This window comes from Gadus chalcogrammus, chromosome 2, assembly GCF_026213295.1.
Source record: "Gadus chalcogrammus isolate NIFS_2021 chromosome 2, NIFS_Gcha_1.0, whole genome shotgun sequence".
Classification (NCBI taxonomy): domain Eukaryota; kingdom Metazoa; phylum Chordata; class Actinopteri; order Gadiformes; family Gadidae; genus Gadus; species Gadus chalcogrammus.
The window spans coordinates 194,206-211,449 of NC_079413.1; the positions used below are offsets into that span (position 1 = coordinate 194,206).

General features: G+C 52.4%; 2 protein-coding genes across 3 annotated transcripts; both read left to right on the forward strand.

Moving 5' to 3' along the window:
- Positions 1 to 5,740: 5,740 nt before the first annotated feature.
- Positions 5,741 to 10,999, forward strand: polr3h (polymerase (RNA) III (DNA directed) polypeptide H). The gene is made up of 6 exons (XM_056609536.1): positions 5,741 to 6,268; positions 6,383 to 6,479; positions 6,730 to 6,816; positions 8,259 to 8,322; positions 8,981 to 9,215; positions 10,588 to 10,999. Exons 1-6 carry the CDS (start codon positions 6,158 to 6,160, stop codon positions 10,636 to 10,638), a joined length of 645 nt encoding a protein of 214 aa, XP_056465511.1. The 5' UTR covers positions 5,741 to 6,157; the 3' UTR covers positions 10,639 to 10,999.
- On the forward strand, positions 8,329 to 15,894 carry csdc2b (cold shock domain containing C2, RNA binding b). 2 transcript variants are annotated; one of them, XM_056609561.1, is made up of 4 exons: positions 8,329 to 8,445; positions 13,492 to 13,898; positions 14,516 to 14,638; positions 15,732 to 15,894. In XM_056609561.1, exons 2-4 carry the CDS (start codon positions 13,723 to 13,725, stop codon positions 15,892 to 15,894), a joined length of 462 nt encoding a protein of 153 aa, XP_056465536.1. In that variant the 5' UTR covers positions 8,329 to 8,445; positions 13,492 to 13,722. The 2 variants fall into 2 exon arrangements, with proteins under 2 accessions (XP_056465536.1, XP_056465529.1); XM_056609554.1 differs by lacking the exon at positions 8,329 to 8,445 and adding an exon at positions 11,627 to 11,726.
- Positions 15,895 to 17,244: the final 1,350 nt, after the last annotated feature.

Consider the following 17,244-nt stretch of genomic DNA (forward strand, 5'->3'; position numbering starts at 1 on the left):
ATATGGTACAAACGCCGGTAGTTTGTGGTAGCAGTATTCTACGAGAAGTGGCAGTGAGTGTGATGATCACTTCAGAGTCAAGCTCCATCTACCCCACGACAGACGTCCTCCACCAGGCAGGGCCTCCATCAGCTCCTCCACCAGGCAGGGCCTTCAGCACGACTCCATCAGGCAGGGCCTCCACCAGCTCCTCCACAAGGCAGGGCCTTCAGCACGACTCCTCCATCAGCGCCTTCAGCCATGGATTCCTGGTCTGGTTTCAAACACAGTTGGTCTCAGCAGTAAATCACCTGGGGACGCAACACACCCCACCTCCTGCATCTGAGGTTCACTTGTAAAATGGAAGACAAATTTAAACATATTTAAACACTTCATTAGACAACTGTCTGCAGATTGTCGCGTTCAGCAATTTGTCCACTACGGTCGTAGCAGCACTAGTAACATTAATGGCTCATAGGACTCTTTCATAACCCCCGTATGAATTAACTCACAGCTTGGCACAGATTTAAAGTCATAAGATGATCAAAACCAGACCTAAACTACCGTGGATTTTAGTGTTTCAGATGAGCTTGGTGATGGTTACCCTCTGGTCCGGTGCTGCAGGCCCCTGGTCTCCAGCCTCAGTCTCTGGTCCATCCTGGCACCACAAGCCTCCGGTCCCCAGCCTCTCAGCCTCGCCTTTCAGCTACAGCAGCAGGGTTATATCAGCATTTGCCCAATATAAACTTAATTGACTCATCCGAAACCGAGTTACACAATTAATTGAACTATTATTTTATAACTCAAGGCCAGAAAAGACTCGAGACCAGACATGAGCATCCCGTTTTTGGGAATGAAGACAGAGCAGTCTACAAGTTTAAAGAAGTGGTACAGGCCATGTATTGAAACTGACCTGAGAAGACTCTACTCACACAGAGCACTGACCTGTTCTGGAGGACTTCTGACCGGAGGTGGAGGTCTGGCTCCGGGTGAGGAGGTGGAGGTCTGGCTCCGGGTGAGGAGGTGGAGGTCTGGCTCCGGGTGAGGAGGTGGAGGTCTGGCTCCGGGTGAGGAGGCGGAGGTCTGGCTCCGGGTGAGGAGGCGGAGGTCTGGCTCCGGGTGAGGAGGCGGAGGTCTGGCTCCGGGTGAGGAGGTGGAGGTCTGGCTCCGGGTGAGGAGGTGGAGGTCTGGCTCCGGGTGAGGAGGTGGAGGTCTGGCTCTGGGTGAGGAGGTGGAGGTCTGGCTCTGGGTGAGGAGGTGGAGGTCTGGCTCTGGGTGAGGAGGTGGAGGTCTGGCTCTGGGTGAGGAGGTGGAGGTCTGGCTCTGGCTGAGGAGGTGGAGGTCTGGCTCTGGGTGAGGAGGTGGAGGTCTGGCTCTGGGTGAGGAGGTGGAGGTCTGGCTCCGGGTGAGGAGGTGGAGGTCTGGCTCCGGGTGAGGAGGTGGAGGTCTGGCTCCGGGTGAGGAGGTGGAGGTCTGGCTCCGGGTGAGGAGGTGGAGGCCTGGCTCCGGGTGAGGAGGTGGAGGCCTGGCTCTGGGTGAGGAGGCAGACACCTTGGGACAAACTACATGTTACCATTTTAACCTTGTACAGTTCTAGAGTATCTTCTACTGTAACATGTGGGAATGACGGCCATTATTTTAGCTTTGATATTATCCAGTTGGTAACTAAGCACCAAAGTTGTTGTTTAACGTCATTCCATTGGGTAGGGTTTAACTTCTGTGGCAATTAATGACAGCAGATATTTAGAACGTACAAAAGCTGAAGTAACAAAGAACACTAAGCAGTAACGATATTAAATCAAATATACTCAGCCATATTCAGGTGCTGGGTTCCGTTGAAGAAATGTCAAATTATGTTCCACCTTGAAATGATTTTCAGCCTTTCCTGATGTAAAAAATGGGCCCGCAAGTAGAACGCTGTTTTGTACGCAGTGAGAGTCCCGCAACGTCATCGTGGTTAAAAGTACGGCGCGAGCAACCATCGGAAATTATCAACATATTGTACGACGTACGTCTCAGTATGTATTTAATATCAAACTTTAGTTGTTTAAGATAGGGGCAACAATTCCCAATGGAAACCGACTGAAAAATTGTTTCCGTTGGCAACGCTTCGAGGTTACGCAAATACAATCCAGAACGTTCCGCAAGAGTCCCTCAGGGGACTCCCGTCAAACTAACTGCCAGCTGGTTTATTATGGTTGTCAAGACTACAACGTTCTATGCTAACCATTGGGACTAAATCAAGTGACCGCACTCAGAACCTTCCACGGCGGGAAGCACAAACCGTCCGACCGGAATCCGAACATTCCGGCCGGAACCAACCAAAGAAAAAACATAACCAGCGCCTCACCTTGAGCTGAACGGAGGAAGATCCTGAAGTCCAGCGATGGTCTTCATTAAAACACAGCCAACAGACTTACCTTGAGGAGATCCGTTTGTTGCTGTTGGTCATTAATACAATTCAGTGTACCTTTACATTATTATGCACCCAGTGTGTACAAGTTATATCAATCAAAACCCTACGAAGAACCGAACTACCATGTACGTCCCACAACAACTTTAAACCTAAAATCATTCAATACAAAACCGTGTCTACATTTTACAATTATCTAGATTATTCAGGGTGCAAATCTAAACGTTGAGCTCACAGAGAGCCGACCATAGCCCTGCAACGTCACCCTGACCGCCTCATCACCAACAGCAAATCATGCCAGCCAGCCAACACATGTACAGCTCCAGTGAGAAGTGGGCATCTGAGTGAAAGGACTGCCCATAATAAAAGCCCAATTCCTGACCTATCCAACCATCTTCATGGCTTAAAGATTTACAGACTTGACATTCCATTGTGCGTCTAATCACCTTAGTCTGCTCCCTCGTTACTTATAAAACTCTACATCTCCATCACTAGAGTGTTGCATCCTACTCATGGGGATGTGGTCTGAGTGAGCAGAGATGCATGCTGGGATACAGTGCTGTCTGAAGTCTTCAGTTCCATAGACACGCCCCTCAGGAGAAACCAAGTGTTTGAGAATCTGTCGTGGCATCAGTTACATGAGCTGGAATATCCTTCAAGATGGCGCCAGGATTCTCAGAGGAGAAAGGCCAAGAGGAAGATGTGTGGGTTCTTCCTCGCAGCCAGTGGAACACAACAACGGTCTTCATCAGAGTACCATGGAACCCTTTGAAACATTCTCCTCTTTACACCTTGAAGCCCCAGTGAAGGTTTCCTTACCACCTCAGCTGAAGAGCACAACTTCAGCTCGAAGAGCGCACTAGCTGGAGTTCCCGGATTGGTTCTGATTTAAGGGAACCAAACGTTCAGCTAGTCCTGTCCGAAACAAATACAGTTCAGCCTGCAAAAGACGTGCAACTGAGAGCAAGACAAGATCCACAGGGCTCTCCATCAATCCAGCCAGGTAGGAAGAGCCGTCTCATTACAGGTCTGAAGGTCATCTTGAATATCCATTTAGGTCCCTTTCCAACATCAGACTCTCCTTGTGGAATTCCTTTTGGTGTCCATCCTCAGTTGATCCTGATTGATGTAGTCCTAGTTTGAAGTCACTGATCTGAACACGCCGCTTGCATCCTTTTACACTGGAGTTGGGTACTCTCCTTCCTGCCCAGTGTGTTGGATATCGCTGCGGAGCGTCGCTCAGGGCTCTTCATGTCTCCTGGAGGCCTCAAGTAAACCTGTGGCCGTCCAGCAGGTATGACTTAGTTGACCATTCCAATATCCCAAGCCAATCACACAGACCCCCGTATGAACATTATTACTGTCAAAGCAAGCCGGACACACACAAAACAGGCACGTAGAACCCCGACACACACACACACACACACACACACACACACACACACACACACACACACACACACACACACACACACACACACACACACACACACACACACACACACACACACACACACACACACACACACACACACACACACACACACACACACACACACACCTGCTAGGGCACCCAGAACAGAACAACCAATGTCTCCAGAGAAGTAAATTATGTGCAACATTTTTCAGTGGCGTCCCACATTGCTGATGGATTATGCTTGGCGTCTCCAAAATGTGTCCAAGGTTGATTCAACGTCTCTGAAGTCATGTCTTTGTAGTCAAGTGGTTTCCTGAATGAGGGGCCTTCACAGATGCAAACGGTGCAGCTTTAGTCAGCCTGAGGGCAGGAAGGAGGTCATCTGTTCAGAAGACCACCCAGTGGAGGGGGGTGGCTCTTGAGGAGCAGGATCCATCTTGGAATGGCCCCAAATAAGACCTTCTTGGTAATGAAACTGTTCCTGAGGAGTCACGATGCCTGGAGGGGACTGTTGAATGTGTTCCATGGTTCTCTGTGTCAGACTGAAGTTGTGTTTTAGTGGTTGGGATGAGGAGCCCCCTCATCTCCCCCTGGTGTTTCTCCTTCTGAAACCCTGTCTACATCTTTAAGAACATTCCAGTCCAGGTAACAGACGTCACAACGGTTTCTCAAACACTCGGTTTCCCCTGAGGGGGCGTGTCTACAGACCTGTAGACTCAAGACAGCTCTGTATCCCAGTATGCACCTCTGCTCACTCAGACCACAGCCTCGTCAGTAGAGCAACACTCATGTGATGAAGATGCAGAGCTCAGGAGAGTAAAATGAAAGAAGACTGAAGACATCAGAACCCAACCCATTACTCAAGCTTACAACAATAACTTGGAGCCTGAAACCATTTTAACAAATCATTAAAACCAACATAAACCAAAGACCTAAGTAACCCATGAACCAATAAAACATCCTTACTACTGAGATCAACCTTCAGGTAACAGGTTAACTCACCAGGAAGCCAAAATACATCAATGTGCCCAAGAGTAATAAGAAATGAATGACTTACAGTTTGCAGTTATGCTTCATGGTTAAGTTGGGATACTCACAGAACTGCAGTTAAATATCCATGATAGACCTTTGAAGGGAGGAACAGTTTACTCATGGTCCAAATTTCAAATGAGAGTTAAACCACCACAATCCCCGATTTCCTTCACACATTATCAGTGATTTATATTCAACATACAAGTCACGTCAGTTTTGCTTTGGCACACAATTCTACTCACATCAGGTTCAGGTGAGATGCTCCTCTTTACTTCAAAAAGTCTTTAACCTGTGAAACAGTACACAAACAAATGTCCTGTCCGGTTCCCATTTAAGTGAAACGCACCAGATGCAACCAATTAACTAATTAAGAAAACCACCTGGCAGGCGAGCTGCGGCAGTGGTAACAGTGAGAGGCTATTTCAGCTCTGTGTTTGATCTTAAATGACGGGATGAGTCTGATTTGACAGATTTAGATTCAAACTTCAAAACGAAAAAAGTCTTCATTCAATTCACCTTACTGTGTGCGCGAGTGAGTGTGTGTGTGTGCGTGTGCGTGCGCGCGCGCGCGCGCGCACACACACACACACACACACACACACACACACACACACACACACACACACACACACACACACACACACACACACACACACACACACAAACTTTTCATAATGCTTTATCTAATTAAACGAAATACGCGGTTTATTATAGCTTTAAATAGCTACCTGACTGCTATGGTATCCCCAAATGTCTAAAGTTCCATTCAAGTTATTGCAAAGGAATACAAGTGAGGCAGACCTTACACATATACACACATATACACATATACACACACACACAGATCTGACTGGGGATGGGATAGGTTAATACACTTGAAGTGGTAAACAGGCTGCAGCGAGACCTTACTCGCTGTACTGTGCCTTTAAATTTGCGACGTGCCGTAAAGTGACGCGGTGTGGATGTTGAGTTGAACAGTCACATGTAGAGATGAATCTATGAAAAGAAAGCATCGCAAACTATCTAGCCACTTACCTACACAATCGAGGATATCTGCATTTTATTTGTAATCCGTTAAGAAAATGCTACCGTGAAAAAAGGAACAATATGTCAGGTTGAGATTAGTGGCGATAAAGTGACAGTTCTGATGACGTTAATAGCACATTGAGATTATGTCTAAACGTTTTTCCTATTAGGGATGGCAACTAGTCATCAGTTAACTCGACTGTGGACCTAGAACCCCTCTGGTTGTCCTCAGTGTCTCAGTGTGTAACTTAGTGAAGTGATCGCTTAGTTTGTGTAACTCAGTGATCACCATGTTCGTGTTGGTGGAGATGGTCGACACCGTCCGCATTCCCCCCTGGAACTTCCAGAAGAAACTGAACGACGCGATCACTGAAGAACTGAACAAGAAGCTGGCGAACAAGGTGAGGATTGGGTGCCAGCCATGGTCTGCACTGAACCAAACTGTTTTTCTCATTGTCTCTGCACTTGATAATCCACCGCCGTGTCCTCATAGATCTGCTCTGCTTCTCTCCCAGGTTGTGTATAAGGTGGGTCTCTGCGTCTGTCTGTACGACATCACCAAACTGGACGACTCGTACATCTTCCCCGGCGACGGGGCGTCCCACACTAAAGGTGACTCCCCCTGGAGGCGCTGTGGCAGAGCCAGGGTAGCATTCACTGACGAGAGGGTTTTTCAGGCTGCATCATTGTGCTATTCAGTGCATAACCTCTTGTAAACCATTTTTTTGTGAGTGATTTTACCACAGATGTGTTCTTTTGTAAAAGTTGCATCCACACAGAGTAGGCCAGCTTTAGGGAGAGTCGACTGGGAGTCGGTAACGCCCACTAAACGCTCTCCTGTCTCCGGTCTGTCGTCTCTCAGTGGACTTCAGGTACGTCGTGTTCCATCCTTTCCTGGACGAGATCCTGGTGGGGAAGATCAAGTACTGCAGCCAGGAGGGGGTCTACGGTGAGCGGGCTGGGGGGCACCTCCGGGGAGATTAGGCTGTGTTACTAAAGTGTGTGTTGTTAAACTGCAGCCTAGCGCTGGGCTAGGCCCCCCCGTACTGTACCCTCACCGTACCGTACCCTCACCGTACCGTACCCTCACCGTACCGTACCCTCACCGTACCGTACCCTCACCGTACCGTACCCTCATCGTACCGGACCCTCACGTACCCTCACCGTACCGTACCCTCACCGTACCGTACCCTCACCGTACCCTCACCGTACTGTACCCTCACCGTACTGTACCCTCACCGTACCGTACCCTCACCGTACCGTACCCTCACCGTACTGTACCCTCACCGTACCCTCACCGTACCGTACCCTCACCGTACCGTACCCTCACCGTACCGTACCCTCACCGTACCCTCACCGTACCGTACCCTCACCGTACCCTCACCGTACCGTACCCTCACCGTACCCTCACCGTACCCTCACCGTACCGTACCCTCACCGTACCGTACCCTCACCGTACCGTACCCTCACCGTACCCTCACCGTACCGTACCCTCACCGTACCCTCACCGTACCCTCACCGTACCGTACCCTCACCGTACCGTACCCTCACCGTACCGTACCCTCACCGTACCCTCACCGTACCGTACCCTCACCGTACCGTACCCTCACCGTACCGTACCCTCACCGTACCCTCACCGTACCGTACCCTCACCGTACCCTCACCGTACCCTCACCGTACCGTACCCTCACCGTACCCTCACCGTACCCTCACCGTACCGTACCCTCACCGTACCCTCACCGTACCCTCACCGTACCGTACCCTCACCGTACCCTCACCGTACCCTCACCGTACCCTCACCGTACCGTACCCTCACCGTACCCTCACCGTACCGTACCCTCACCGTACCGTACCCTCACCGTACCGTACCCTCACCGTACCCTCACCGTACCCTCACCGTACCGTACCCTCACCGTACCGTACCCTCACCGTACCCTCACCGTACCGTACCCTCACCGTACCGTACCCTCACCGTACCCTCACCGTACCGTACCCTCACCGTACCCTCACCGTACCCTCACCGTACCCTCACCGTACCGTACCCTCACCGTACCGTACCCTCACCGTACCCTCACCGTACCGTACCCTCACCGTACCCTCACCGTACCCTCACCGTACCGTACCCTCACCGTACCCTCACCGTACCCTCACCGTACCGTACCCTCACCGTACCGTACCCTCACCGTACCGTACCCTCACCGTACCGTACCCTCACCGTACAGTACCCTCACCGTACCCTCACCGTACCCTCACCGTACCGTACCCTCACCGTACCCTCACCGTACCGTACCCTCACCGTACCGTACCCTCACCGTACCCTCACCGTACCGTACCCTCACCGTACCGTACCCTCACCGTACCGTACCCTCACCGTAGCGCCCTGCTCCACAGTGACCATGGGCTTCTTCGACGACATCCTCATCCCTCCAGAGTCGCTGCAGCAGCCCGCCAAGTTGTATCCTGAGGTTTCAGGTCACTTCCTGGTTCAGTGTGAAGTCGCTTCCTCCTTGTGGGTCACTTTGGACCAAAGTGTCCTAGAGGAGAGCTTCTCAACCCCGGGGATAATCAAGGATTATCAGTAAGTGAGCAATGATTGGCTGTTTTAAACCTGCGCTTGATTTTTGTGGTGACCAATTAGACTACAGAGTTTTCATTCTCAACAAATCACTCTGAAAACGGATTGAATACTGACACCCACTTAATTAGACCTTCATGTTGATCAGGTAATTAAAGGGGGCTGTCCTGGACCCGTTAGAGGGGGTGGTCCCGTTAGAGGGGGCGGTACTGTCCCGTTAGAGGGGGCGGTACTGTCCCGTTAGAGGGGGCGGTACTGTCCCGTTAGAGGGGGCGGTCCCGTTAGAGGGGGCGGTCCCTTTAGAGGGGGCGGTCCTGGCCCCGTTAGAGGGGGCGGTCCTGGCCCCGTTAGAGGGGGCGGTCCTGGCCCCGTTAGAAGGGGCGGTCCCGTTAGAGGGGGCGGTACTGACCCGTTAGAGGGGGCGGTCCCTTTAGAGGGGGCGGTCCCTTTAGAGGGGGCGGTCCCGGCCCCGTTATAAGGGGCGGTCCATCCCCGGAGTCGTCTACGGTGTTGTGAGTGTTCCTGAGCGGCGCTCCAGTGACGAGACGGAGCAGGTGTGGCTCTGGGAGTACGAGACGGACGAGGGCGCCCACGACCTCTACATGGACCAGGGCGAGGAGATCCGCTTCCGGGTCACCGACGAGGTCTTCCTGGACACCTCGCCGTCAGGCCCCGCCCCCGCCACCGTGGACACGCCCACGCTGCCTGGCCAGCCCAAACCGCCCACGCCCGAGGAGAGCGGGCAGAAGAAGGAGCCGCCGTACACGCTGATAGTAAGGACCCGCCCTCATTCAGGGCGTTTAGCCGGCGCTTTAATCCAGAGCGATTTACAATAACGCCTCGTTTCCACATGCGTACATTATCGTATGCGATCCAACCGTCTCCGAACGAAAGTCCATTCATTCCTATGTGATTCTCCGTAATGTCAGTCTTTCCTCCGAGATTCCTCCCCTCCGTAAAATCTCTGTCCGGTATGTCCGACTTTTTCCGTAATATACGTTGAAAAATGTTTACTTTCGCCGTCGTTTTACGGAGATACGTGTGAAAGTTTTTATGTTTTTCACAAAACATGTAAGTACCTGGCAGGCCAAACTCCTCGCCGATCTCTTTCCAAGCCTGGTTGGTTTTGTTTTTATCTCTGTATATGTCGATCCTCATGTTCCAAAGTACCGGCCTCCTAAAAACGGCCATTATCATACGTTCCCCCATCTTTTTGGCTGGCGTAAATAAATTCATGTCCGTACGTAAAACACTAGCGACTCCTTCCGTAAATTTACGGAAGCACGGATACGAAAAACATACGTATGTGGAAACGAGGCGTAAGTCACTTTTAAAGGTTTAGTATCATGTTAAAGGTGTAGTATCAGGTTAAAGGTGTAGTATCAGGTTAAAGGTGTAGTGTCAGGTTAAAGGTGTAGTATCAGGTTAAAGGTGTAGTGTCAGGTTAAAGGTGTAGTGTCAGGTTAAAGGTGTAGCGTCAGGTTAAAGGTGTAGCGTCAGGTTAAAGGTGTAGCGTCAGGTTAAAGGTGTAGCGTCAGGTTAAAGGTGTAGCGTCAGGTTAAAGGTGTAGTATCAGGTTAAAGGTGTAGCGTCAGGTTAAAGGTGTAGCGTCAGGTTAAAGGTGTAGCGTCAGGTTAAAGGTGTAGTATCAGGTTAAAGGTGTAGCGTCAGGTTAAAGGTGTAGTATCACGTTAAAGGTGTAGTATCACGTTAAAGGTGTAGTATCACGTTAAAGGTGTAGCGTCAGGTTAAAGGTGTAGTATCAGGTTAAAGGTGTAGCGTCAGGTTAAAGGTGTAGCGTCAGGTTAAAGGTGTAGCGTCAGGTTCAAGGTGTAGCATCAGGTTAAAGGTGTAGTATCAGGTTAAAGGTGTAGTGTCAGGTTAAAGGTGTAGTGTCAGGTTAAAGGTGTAGTGTCAGGTTAAAGGTGTAGTGTCAGGTTAAAGGTGTAGTATCATGTTAAAGGTGTAGTGTCAGGTTAAAGGTGTAGCGTCAGGTTAAAGGTGTAGTATCAGGTTAAAGGTGTAGTGTCAGGTTAAAGGTGTAGCATCAGGTTAAAGGTGTAGCATCAGGTTAAAGGTGTAGTATCAGGTTAAAGGTGTGGTAACGGTGAGGTGGTCTAGTGCTGAGTGTGTGTTCTGTTTCAGGGAACCATCTGTGAGCCGGGGCTGGGACTCTTGTCGTGGTGGAACAACTAGAACTCGCATTAGACGTGACGAGATCCCTGGGCCCTGTGGAGAACCGGAGGAGCGCTATTGGCCGAGCCGACCGGTTGACCTCGCGGTGGATGTGCAGGGGGGGGCTGGCCCAGAGCCAGACGCAGCGTCCAATCAACCGGCTCTGGGTCGATGGACAGGAGCCAATGAGCACCTCTCATCAAGGTCATGGTGGAGGGCAAAGGAAGAGACGTGAACAGTGTGCTGCGGTCCGTTCAGAGACAGGAACACCACAGAGACCTGATGAACAGAACGCTGAAGGATATTAAGGTTATTAAGGAGGCTGCTTAAGGTGGACCGGCCTTAATGTTAACACAACTCAAATAAATCCCATCATCTCAAACTACAGAAATGTGTTTTTATTCTTATAACATCATCCTTACTCGAAGTACGTTCCTACACAAAAGCTAGGACTACTTTTTGTGCAGAAGCAGTGCTGAGTCGGTTTACAGGCCCGGAAGATCACTGATTGACACATTTATATTTTATGACAACCGGTCGAAATGTCCCTGTACAATGATGTTCCGCCATATTTAAACATGTTTCCATATTTGGATAGGGATCTTCAGAGGGAGTTATTTACTTTTGTTATAGAGAAATTGTTTTCTCCTTCCAATGAAAAAAAATGGGTTTAATAGTCCACACACGGCTCCATCATGACATCCATCGCTTTAACCACGCGTGCGTGTGTGGCTCAGTCTGGACATACCGACGCCCCGATCCAACCAACCCAATCCATCATCCGTCCCAACACCATCGCACCGTCTCCTCCGTGCACCTGCGCGCGAACGCACGCTGGCCCACGTGCACGAGCGTCGGATTTCTACAAACAGCGCCTCGTGTGCACGCGCCTCGGGTTTCTACACACAGCCCGTCCCGTGCACGCGCCTCGGGTTTCTACACACATCGCGTCGCATCACGCCATCGGAGTCTCCGGCAGCTGCGCAGCCTCACTCCGTGACATCAGGGCATCCACTGCTCTACGCGGATTTATCTTTATTTAATTCATTAAGTTATATAATAGAGTCCAGGACGCAGCGAGCCCTCGAACTACTGAATCTCCGGATCCGGTGAGTAACATTTCAACCCTCTTTAATTCATTGGAGCCCCCGACACACGGCTATTGTCTGGACGGGTCTGCTGCTGGCTGTTCCGGTAGATCCCCGGTTCTACTCCGGGCTGTCGGGACCCGCCGTCCCGCTGCGGTCCGTCCGATGCTCTTTGAACCCTTCATCCCGTCAGGGTTATTGTCTTCATTACGCCTTCTGCTAAGGACGGGTTTACACCCGGACCATGGCTCCGGGGGTCGCGGACATGTGAGGGGTTTAGTGACAGCATGTCCCGCATGGAAACCGACTTATTACAACGCACGGGGATGAGTTAAATAACCTCTGATGGGTTGAGGGCGGGAGGCTGTTGGAGCATCCACCATGAGAACGGTGCAGCGCGGAGAAATCACGGCCAACACACACGCCCACGCAACGTGAGTGTGAGTGTGTGTGAGGGAGAGAGAGAGAGTGTGTGTGTGTGTGTGTTTTCTAGTAGTTTAGTAGGTTTGTCCTTATCCGACCTATAAGCATGTGTCTATCTTAAACCAAGTCTTAATTCGGTCGCCATGATGGGCCGATACCGATCAGCGTGACGCCACTCGGAGTGACTCAAGTGATCTGCGCTATCCTGCGTTGTTTTGGTACATGACCATGTAGGGTCATGCTGACGTCAGAAGGACCTGCCCCTACTGGAGGCCGCGTGCTGCAGCCCCTCAGACGTCACGGGGCTCCAGTGGGCGAGTCGACCTGCGCGTCACCGAGGTGCCTCACGTGGGCGTAACCTTGGCGCGCGGGTTAATGATGTCTCTTTGGGGGGGGGGGTGGGTAGTAGAGAACCAAAGCCATCTTCCTGTCTATATAAGGGGGTCCTCCTGACTGTAAGAACAAAAGTAGGGCTTCAGGTTGTCTCGTGTGCTTCCTCTCTCCACCATTCATTTCCCCTTAATCATTTGCCTCCTGCCGCAAGGGTGTAATTAGTCATTGTGTGTGTGACATGGATTCAACTGCTGCTCAAACTACTGTCTGAGCAGCCGTCACCGTGGATACTAAACACACAGCCCCCCCCGGATGTGCCCCCCCCCCCCCCCCCCCCCCCCCGGTGGTTCTGCTCAGTCTCTCTGCAGAACACAATAGCAGATTGGTTTCCCCATGGAGGATAATCCAGAGTGAGGGAGGGGCGAGAGACACGCTGATCACCGCTGACCTCACCACTCGGCCTCAGCGTGCAACAGACGCACAACAGTCAAAGAGCACGCACAACAGACGCACAACAGACGCACAACAGACACACACCTTTCCTGCTTCCATCAACACAGATGCGAAAAATAATATGTTTCTGGTTGTTGTAACTGCTCAGTGTTTAGTGAGGGACTTCCTCCACACACACACACACACACACACACACACACACACACAGACACACACTCTGCACTGTAGTGTGTGAGTCATCCCCATAGGGTCTCCATACGGCGCTGTTCCTGACCACAGGGATGCTGGGGTTGCCATGGCAGCCTGCTCTCCTCTTTCCCAACTTCAATGGATGGACCTGAGTGTTGTCAGCGACTCTGTCAGCCGCTCCATGAAACAGATTCTATGAGCAACCTATAACTCCTCTCTCTCTCTCGCTCTCGCTCTCTCTCTCTCTCTCTCTCTCTCTCTCTCTCTCTCTCTCTCTCTCTCTCTCTCTCTCTCTCTCTCTCTCTCCTCTCTCTCTCTCTCTCTCTCTCTCTCTCTCTCTCTCTCTCTCTCTCTCTCTCTCTCTCTCTCTCTCTCTCTCTCTCTCTAGGCGTCCTGATAGACTTGAAACGACAGCGGTGACCCACATAACTGACAAGAGAAGCCCGGTCGACGGAAGCAGACGCACACACGCAGACACACACGCAGACACACACACGCAGACACACACACGCAGACACACGCAGACACAGCCAACAGTGCAGCAGCTCCCTGACAGGAACAGGCGGAGAGGAGCGGCAGCAGCCGTAGGACCCCCCAGGACCCCCCCGGACCCCCGGACATGGCGGACCCCCGCCTCACCTCGCCCTCCCAGACCCCCCTGCGCTCCCCCGGCTCCCGGCTCTCGCTCTCCTTCCCCTTCCTGCGGGAGGGCAGCCGGGTGTGGGAGGAGGGGGGGGAGAGACCCCGCACGCTGCCCAGCCCGCTGCCCACCAAGCGCACACGCACCTACTCCGCGTAAGAGACCCCCCCCAGGGCCGGACCCCCAACCAGACCCCCCCCCCAACCAGACCCCCAACCAGACCCCCCCCAGGGTCGGACCCCCAACCAGACCCCCCCCAGGGCCGGACCCCCAACCGGACCCCCCAACCAGACCCCCAACCAGACCCCCCCCAGGGCCGGACCCCCAACCAGACCCCCCCCAACCAGACCCCCAACCAGACCCCCCCCAGGGCCGGACCCCCAACCAGACCCCCCCCAACCAGACCCCCAACCAGACCCCCCCCAGGGCCGGACCCCCAACCAGACCCCCCCCAACCAGACCCCCCCCAGGGCCGGACCCCAACCAGACCCCCCCCAGGGCCGGACCCCCAACCAGACCCCCCCCAGGGCCGGACCCCCAACCAGACCCCCCCAGGGCCGGACCCCCAACCAGACCCCCCCCAATCAGACCCCCAACCAGACCCCCAACCGGACCACATGGACCAGACAAGTGCTTTTTTTGTGATAGGTTCTACATTTCTTATGAAATGTTTATTTTCTCTGTCTCTGTCTCTGTCTCTCTCTCTCTCTCTCTCCTCTCTCTCCTCTCCTCCCCCCCCCCCCCCCCCCCCCCCCCCCCCCCCCTCTCTCAGCACCGTTCGGGCCCAGTCCGGTCCGGTCTTTAAGGGCGTGTGTAAGAACTTCTGCAGGTCACAAGGTCACGGGTTCCTGAAGCCCTCCCACGGTGGGGAGGACATCTTTGTTCACATCTCAGAGTGAGTGGAGACACACACGCACACACACACGCACACATGCACACACACACATGCACCCGCCCACAGACACACTCACAGATAGGGGTCCATAGGGGTCATCTCTGTTTATATGCAAAATACAAATATTAATTCTCTTCACATAGCCAGGAGGCGATAGTGTTGGCTGAAATGTAAAGTGTGTGTGCGTAACGTGTGAGTTTGTGTGTGTGTGTGTGTGTGTGTAAGCATGTGTGTTTGCCTAATGTGTGAGTGTGTCTGTGTCTGTGTGTGTAAGCGTGTGTGGGGGGGTAATGTGTGAGTGTGTCTGTGTGTGTATCGATGTGTGTGTGTGTAATGTGAGCCAACAGTGTGTAGATAAGGTATGCACATGTCCTTTACAGGTTGACACGTTGCTAGTTTTCTCAATATGCTCCAGCAGCAGCAGGTGAGGTAGAGTCGGGTGCAGTGAATTCACCTCAGTTCTTCCACGATTTCCCGGGACCACGTTGTGTCTGACCCCTGGTCTGGGGGGCGTTCTGCTGGACCAGAGACCTTCTGGGTGGAGGGACTACAGCCTGACTACAGCCTGACTACAGCCTGACTACAGCCTGGCTACAGCCTGGCTACAGCCTGACTACAACCTGACTACAGCCTGGCTACAGCCTGACTACAACCTGTTTACAGCCTGACTACAGCCTGGCTACAGCCTGACTACAGCCTGGCTACAGCCTGACTGCAGCCTGACTACAGCCTGACTACAACCTGTTTACAGCCTGACTACAGCCTGACTACAGCCTGACTACAACCTGACTACAGCCTGACTACAGCCTGACTACAGCCTGACTGCAGCCTGGCTACAACCTGTTTACAGCCTGACTACAACCTGTTTAAAGCCTGACTACAGCCTGACTACAGCCTGACTACAGCCTGACTGCAGCCTGACTACAGCCTGGCTACAGCCTGTTTACAGCCTGTTTACAGCCTGGTGGTGGTTTGAACCCTGTTTCTATTGTCTTGTGTCCAAAGGAGGAATCAAGACTAACAGAGATACTGACCCTTCATTCCCCTGTCTCCCCCCTCCTCTCCCCCCCCCCCCCCCCCCCCCCCCCCCCAGCATCGAGGGGGAGTACGTCCCGGTGGAGGGCGACGAGGTCACCTACAAGGTGAGCCGCGTGCCGCCCAAGAACCTGAAGGTGCAGGCGGTGGAGGTGAAGATCATCCACCTGAACCCGGGCACCAAGCACGAGACCTGGTCCGGGCAGATCCTCAGCTCCTAGGCGGGGGCGGGGGGGGGGGGGGGGGGGGGAGATGGGGGAGGGGGGGGTTGTTTGAGGTGAGATCGGGCTGAGGTCAAGGGACCGCTGCCTTGCGTGTCGGCATGGCAACAGTGTTCCCCCGCTGCTGTCATCGGGGGCCGTCCTTAATCTGTCACCTTTCAGTCGTCATTCTCACATCACTTCCCAGTTCACTGTGGTGGTGAGATGCCTTTAGACTGGGCGGACTGGTTTAACAGGACAACACTGTGGGCGTCATGGTCAGCAAGACCTGTTGTCGGGGGCCACGGCGGGGGGAGGAGGGGTCAGAGGTCACCTCGGCCGTGACTCCGTACAGGGTGGAGAGAGCGGAGGAACACCGTCAGCTGGAGGAGGCTTCACCCGACCGGGAGGACGCAGCGTTAGGAACATGCATGACGGGAGGGGGACGGACGTAGACACCGTCCAGCACGGAGGGTCTGGGAAAACTATACTGTGAATGGAAGAGCGTTTAAATGTTGTTTATTTTCTGGATGATGAATCGCCAGGATTTTATCATTTGTATTGTAATTATTATTATTTATTCGTCATGATCTATGGTGTTTTTCTATGTGTCGTGTAGATGTGAGCCATATGCTTCCTGTGTACACTTGGAGAAAGGGTGAAGTATTAAAAGGCTGCACCACCCGTTTCTATAGAGCTACACCCACTAAGGCTTTATCCAGGTTCACTTTATCTACTCTGTTTCAATACTAACTTCCAGGAGGGACAAGCCATGGGTTTGTAAAGAAATACACTTTGTAGTGATGTGTGTTGTTGTTGTTGCTGTTGTTTAACACAATGTGTGTGTCTGCGTGAGGCGATGAACTCCATAACCTTATGCATTCATACTGACGTGAAGGATGACTTTACCGTCCGTCTGTTTCTACCGTGTTTATCCTGCACGTGCGAGTGCACCCTGTCCCTTTGTCTCACTGCCTGATGTGTTCCACTGACCGCTTGTGTTTCATGGACCAGACAATGTTTCCTCAAAGAGAACCTCTGCTTCATCGTCAAAGTGGGAACAATAAAAACTCTTTGAAGAATCAGTGGTTTGGTCTACGTTGCGTCCCCCGGTGTGGTCTACGACGTGTCCGGTGTGGTCTACGACGTGTCCGGTGTGGTCTACGATGTGTCCGGTGTGGTCTTTGTCCGGAGTCACAGTGGCTCGGAGCGTCATCTGGGAAGAGATCGGGAAGGGAGGGAGGATTTTTGGAACCACTTGATTGGAAAGTTAGTTTAGAGCTCAAGAAAAACGCAGAATAAATCTCAAATAGCTTTTTATTCGTTGTATCGATAAATGTTAAATAATTGGAGATCCCCGGTTACAATGGA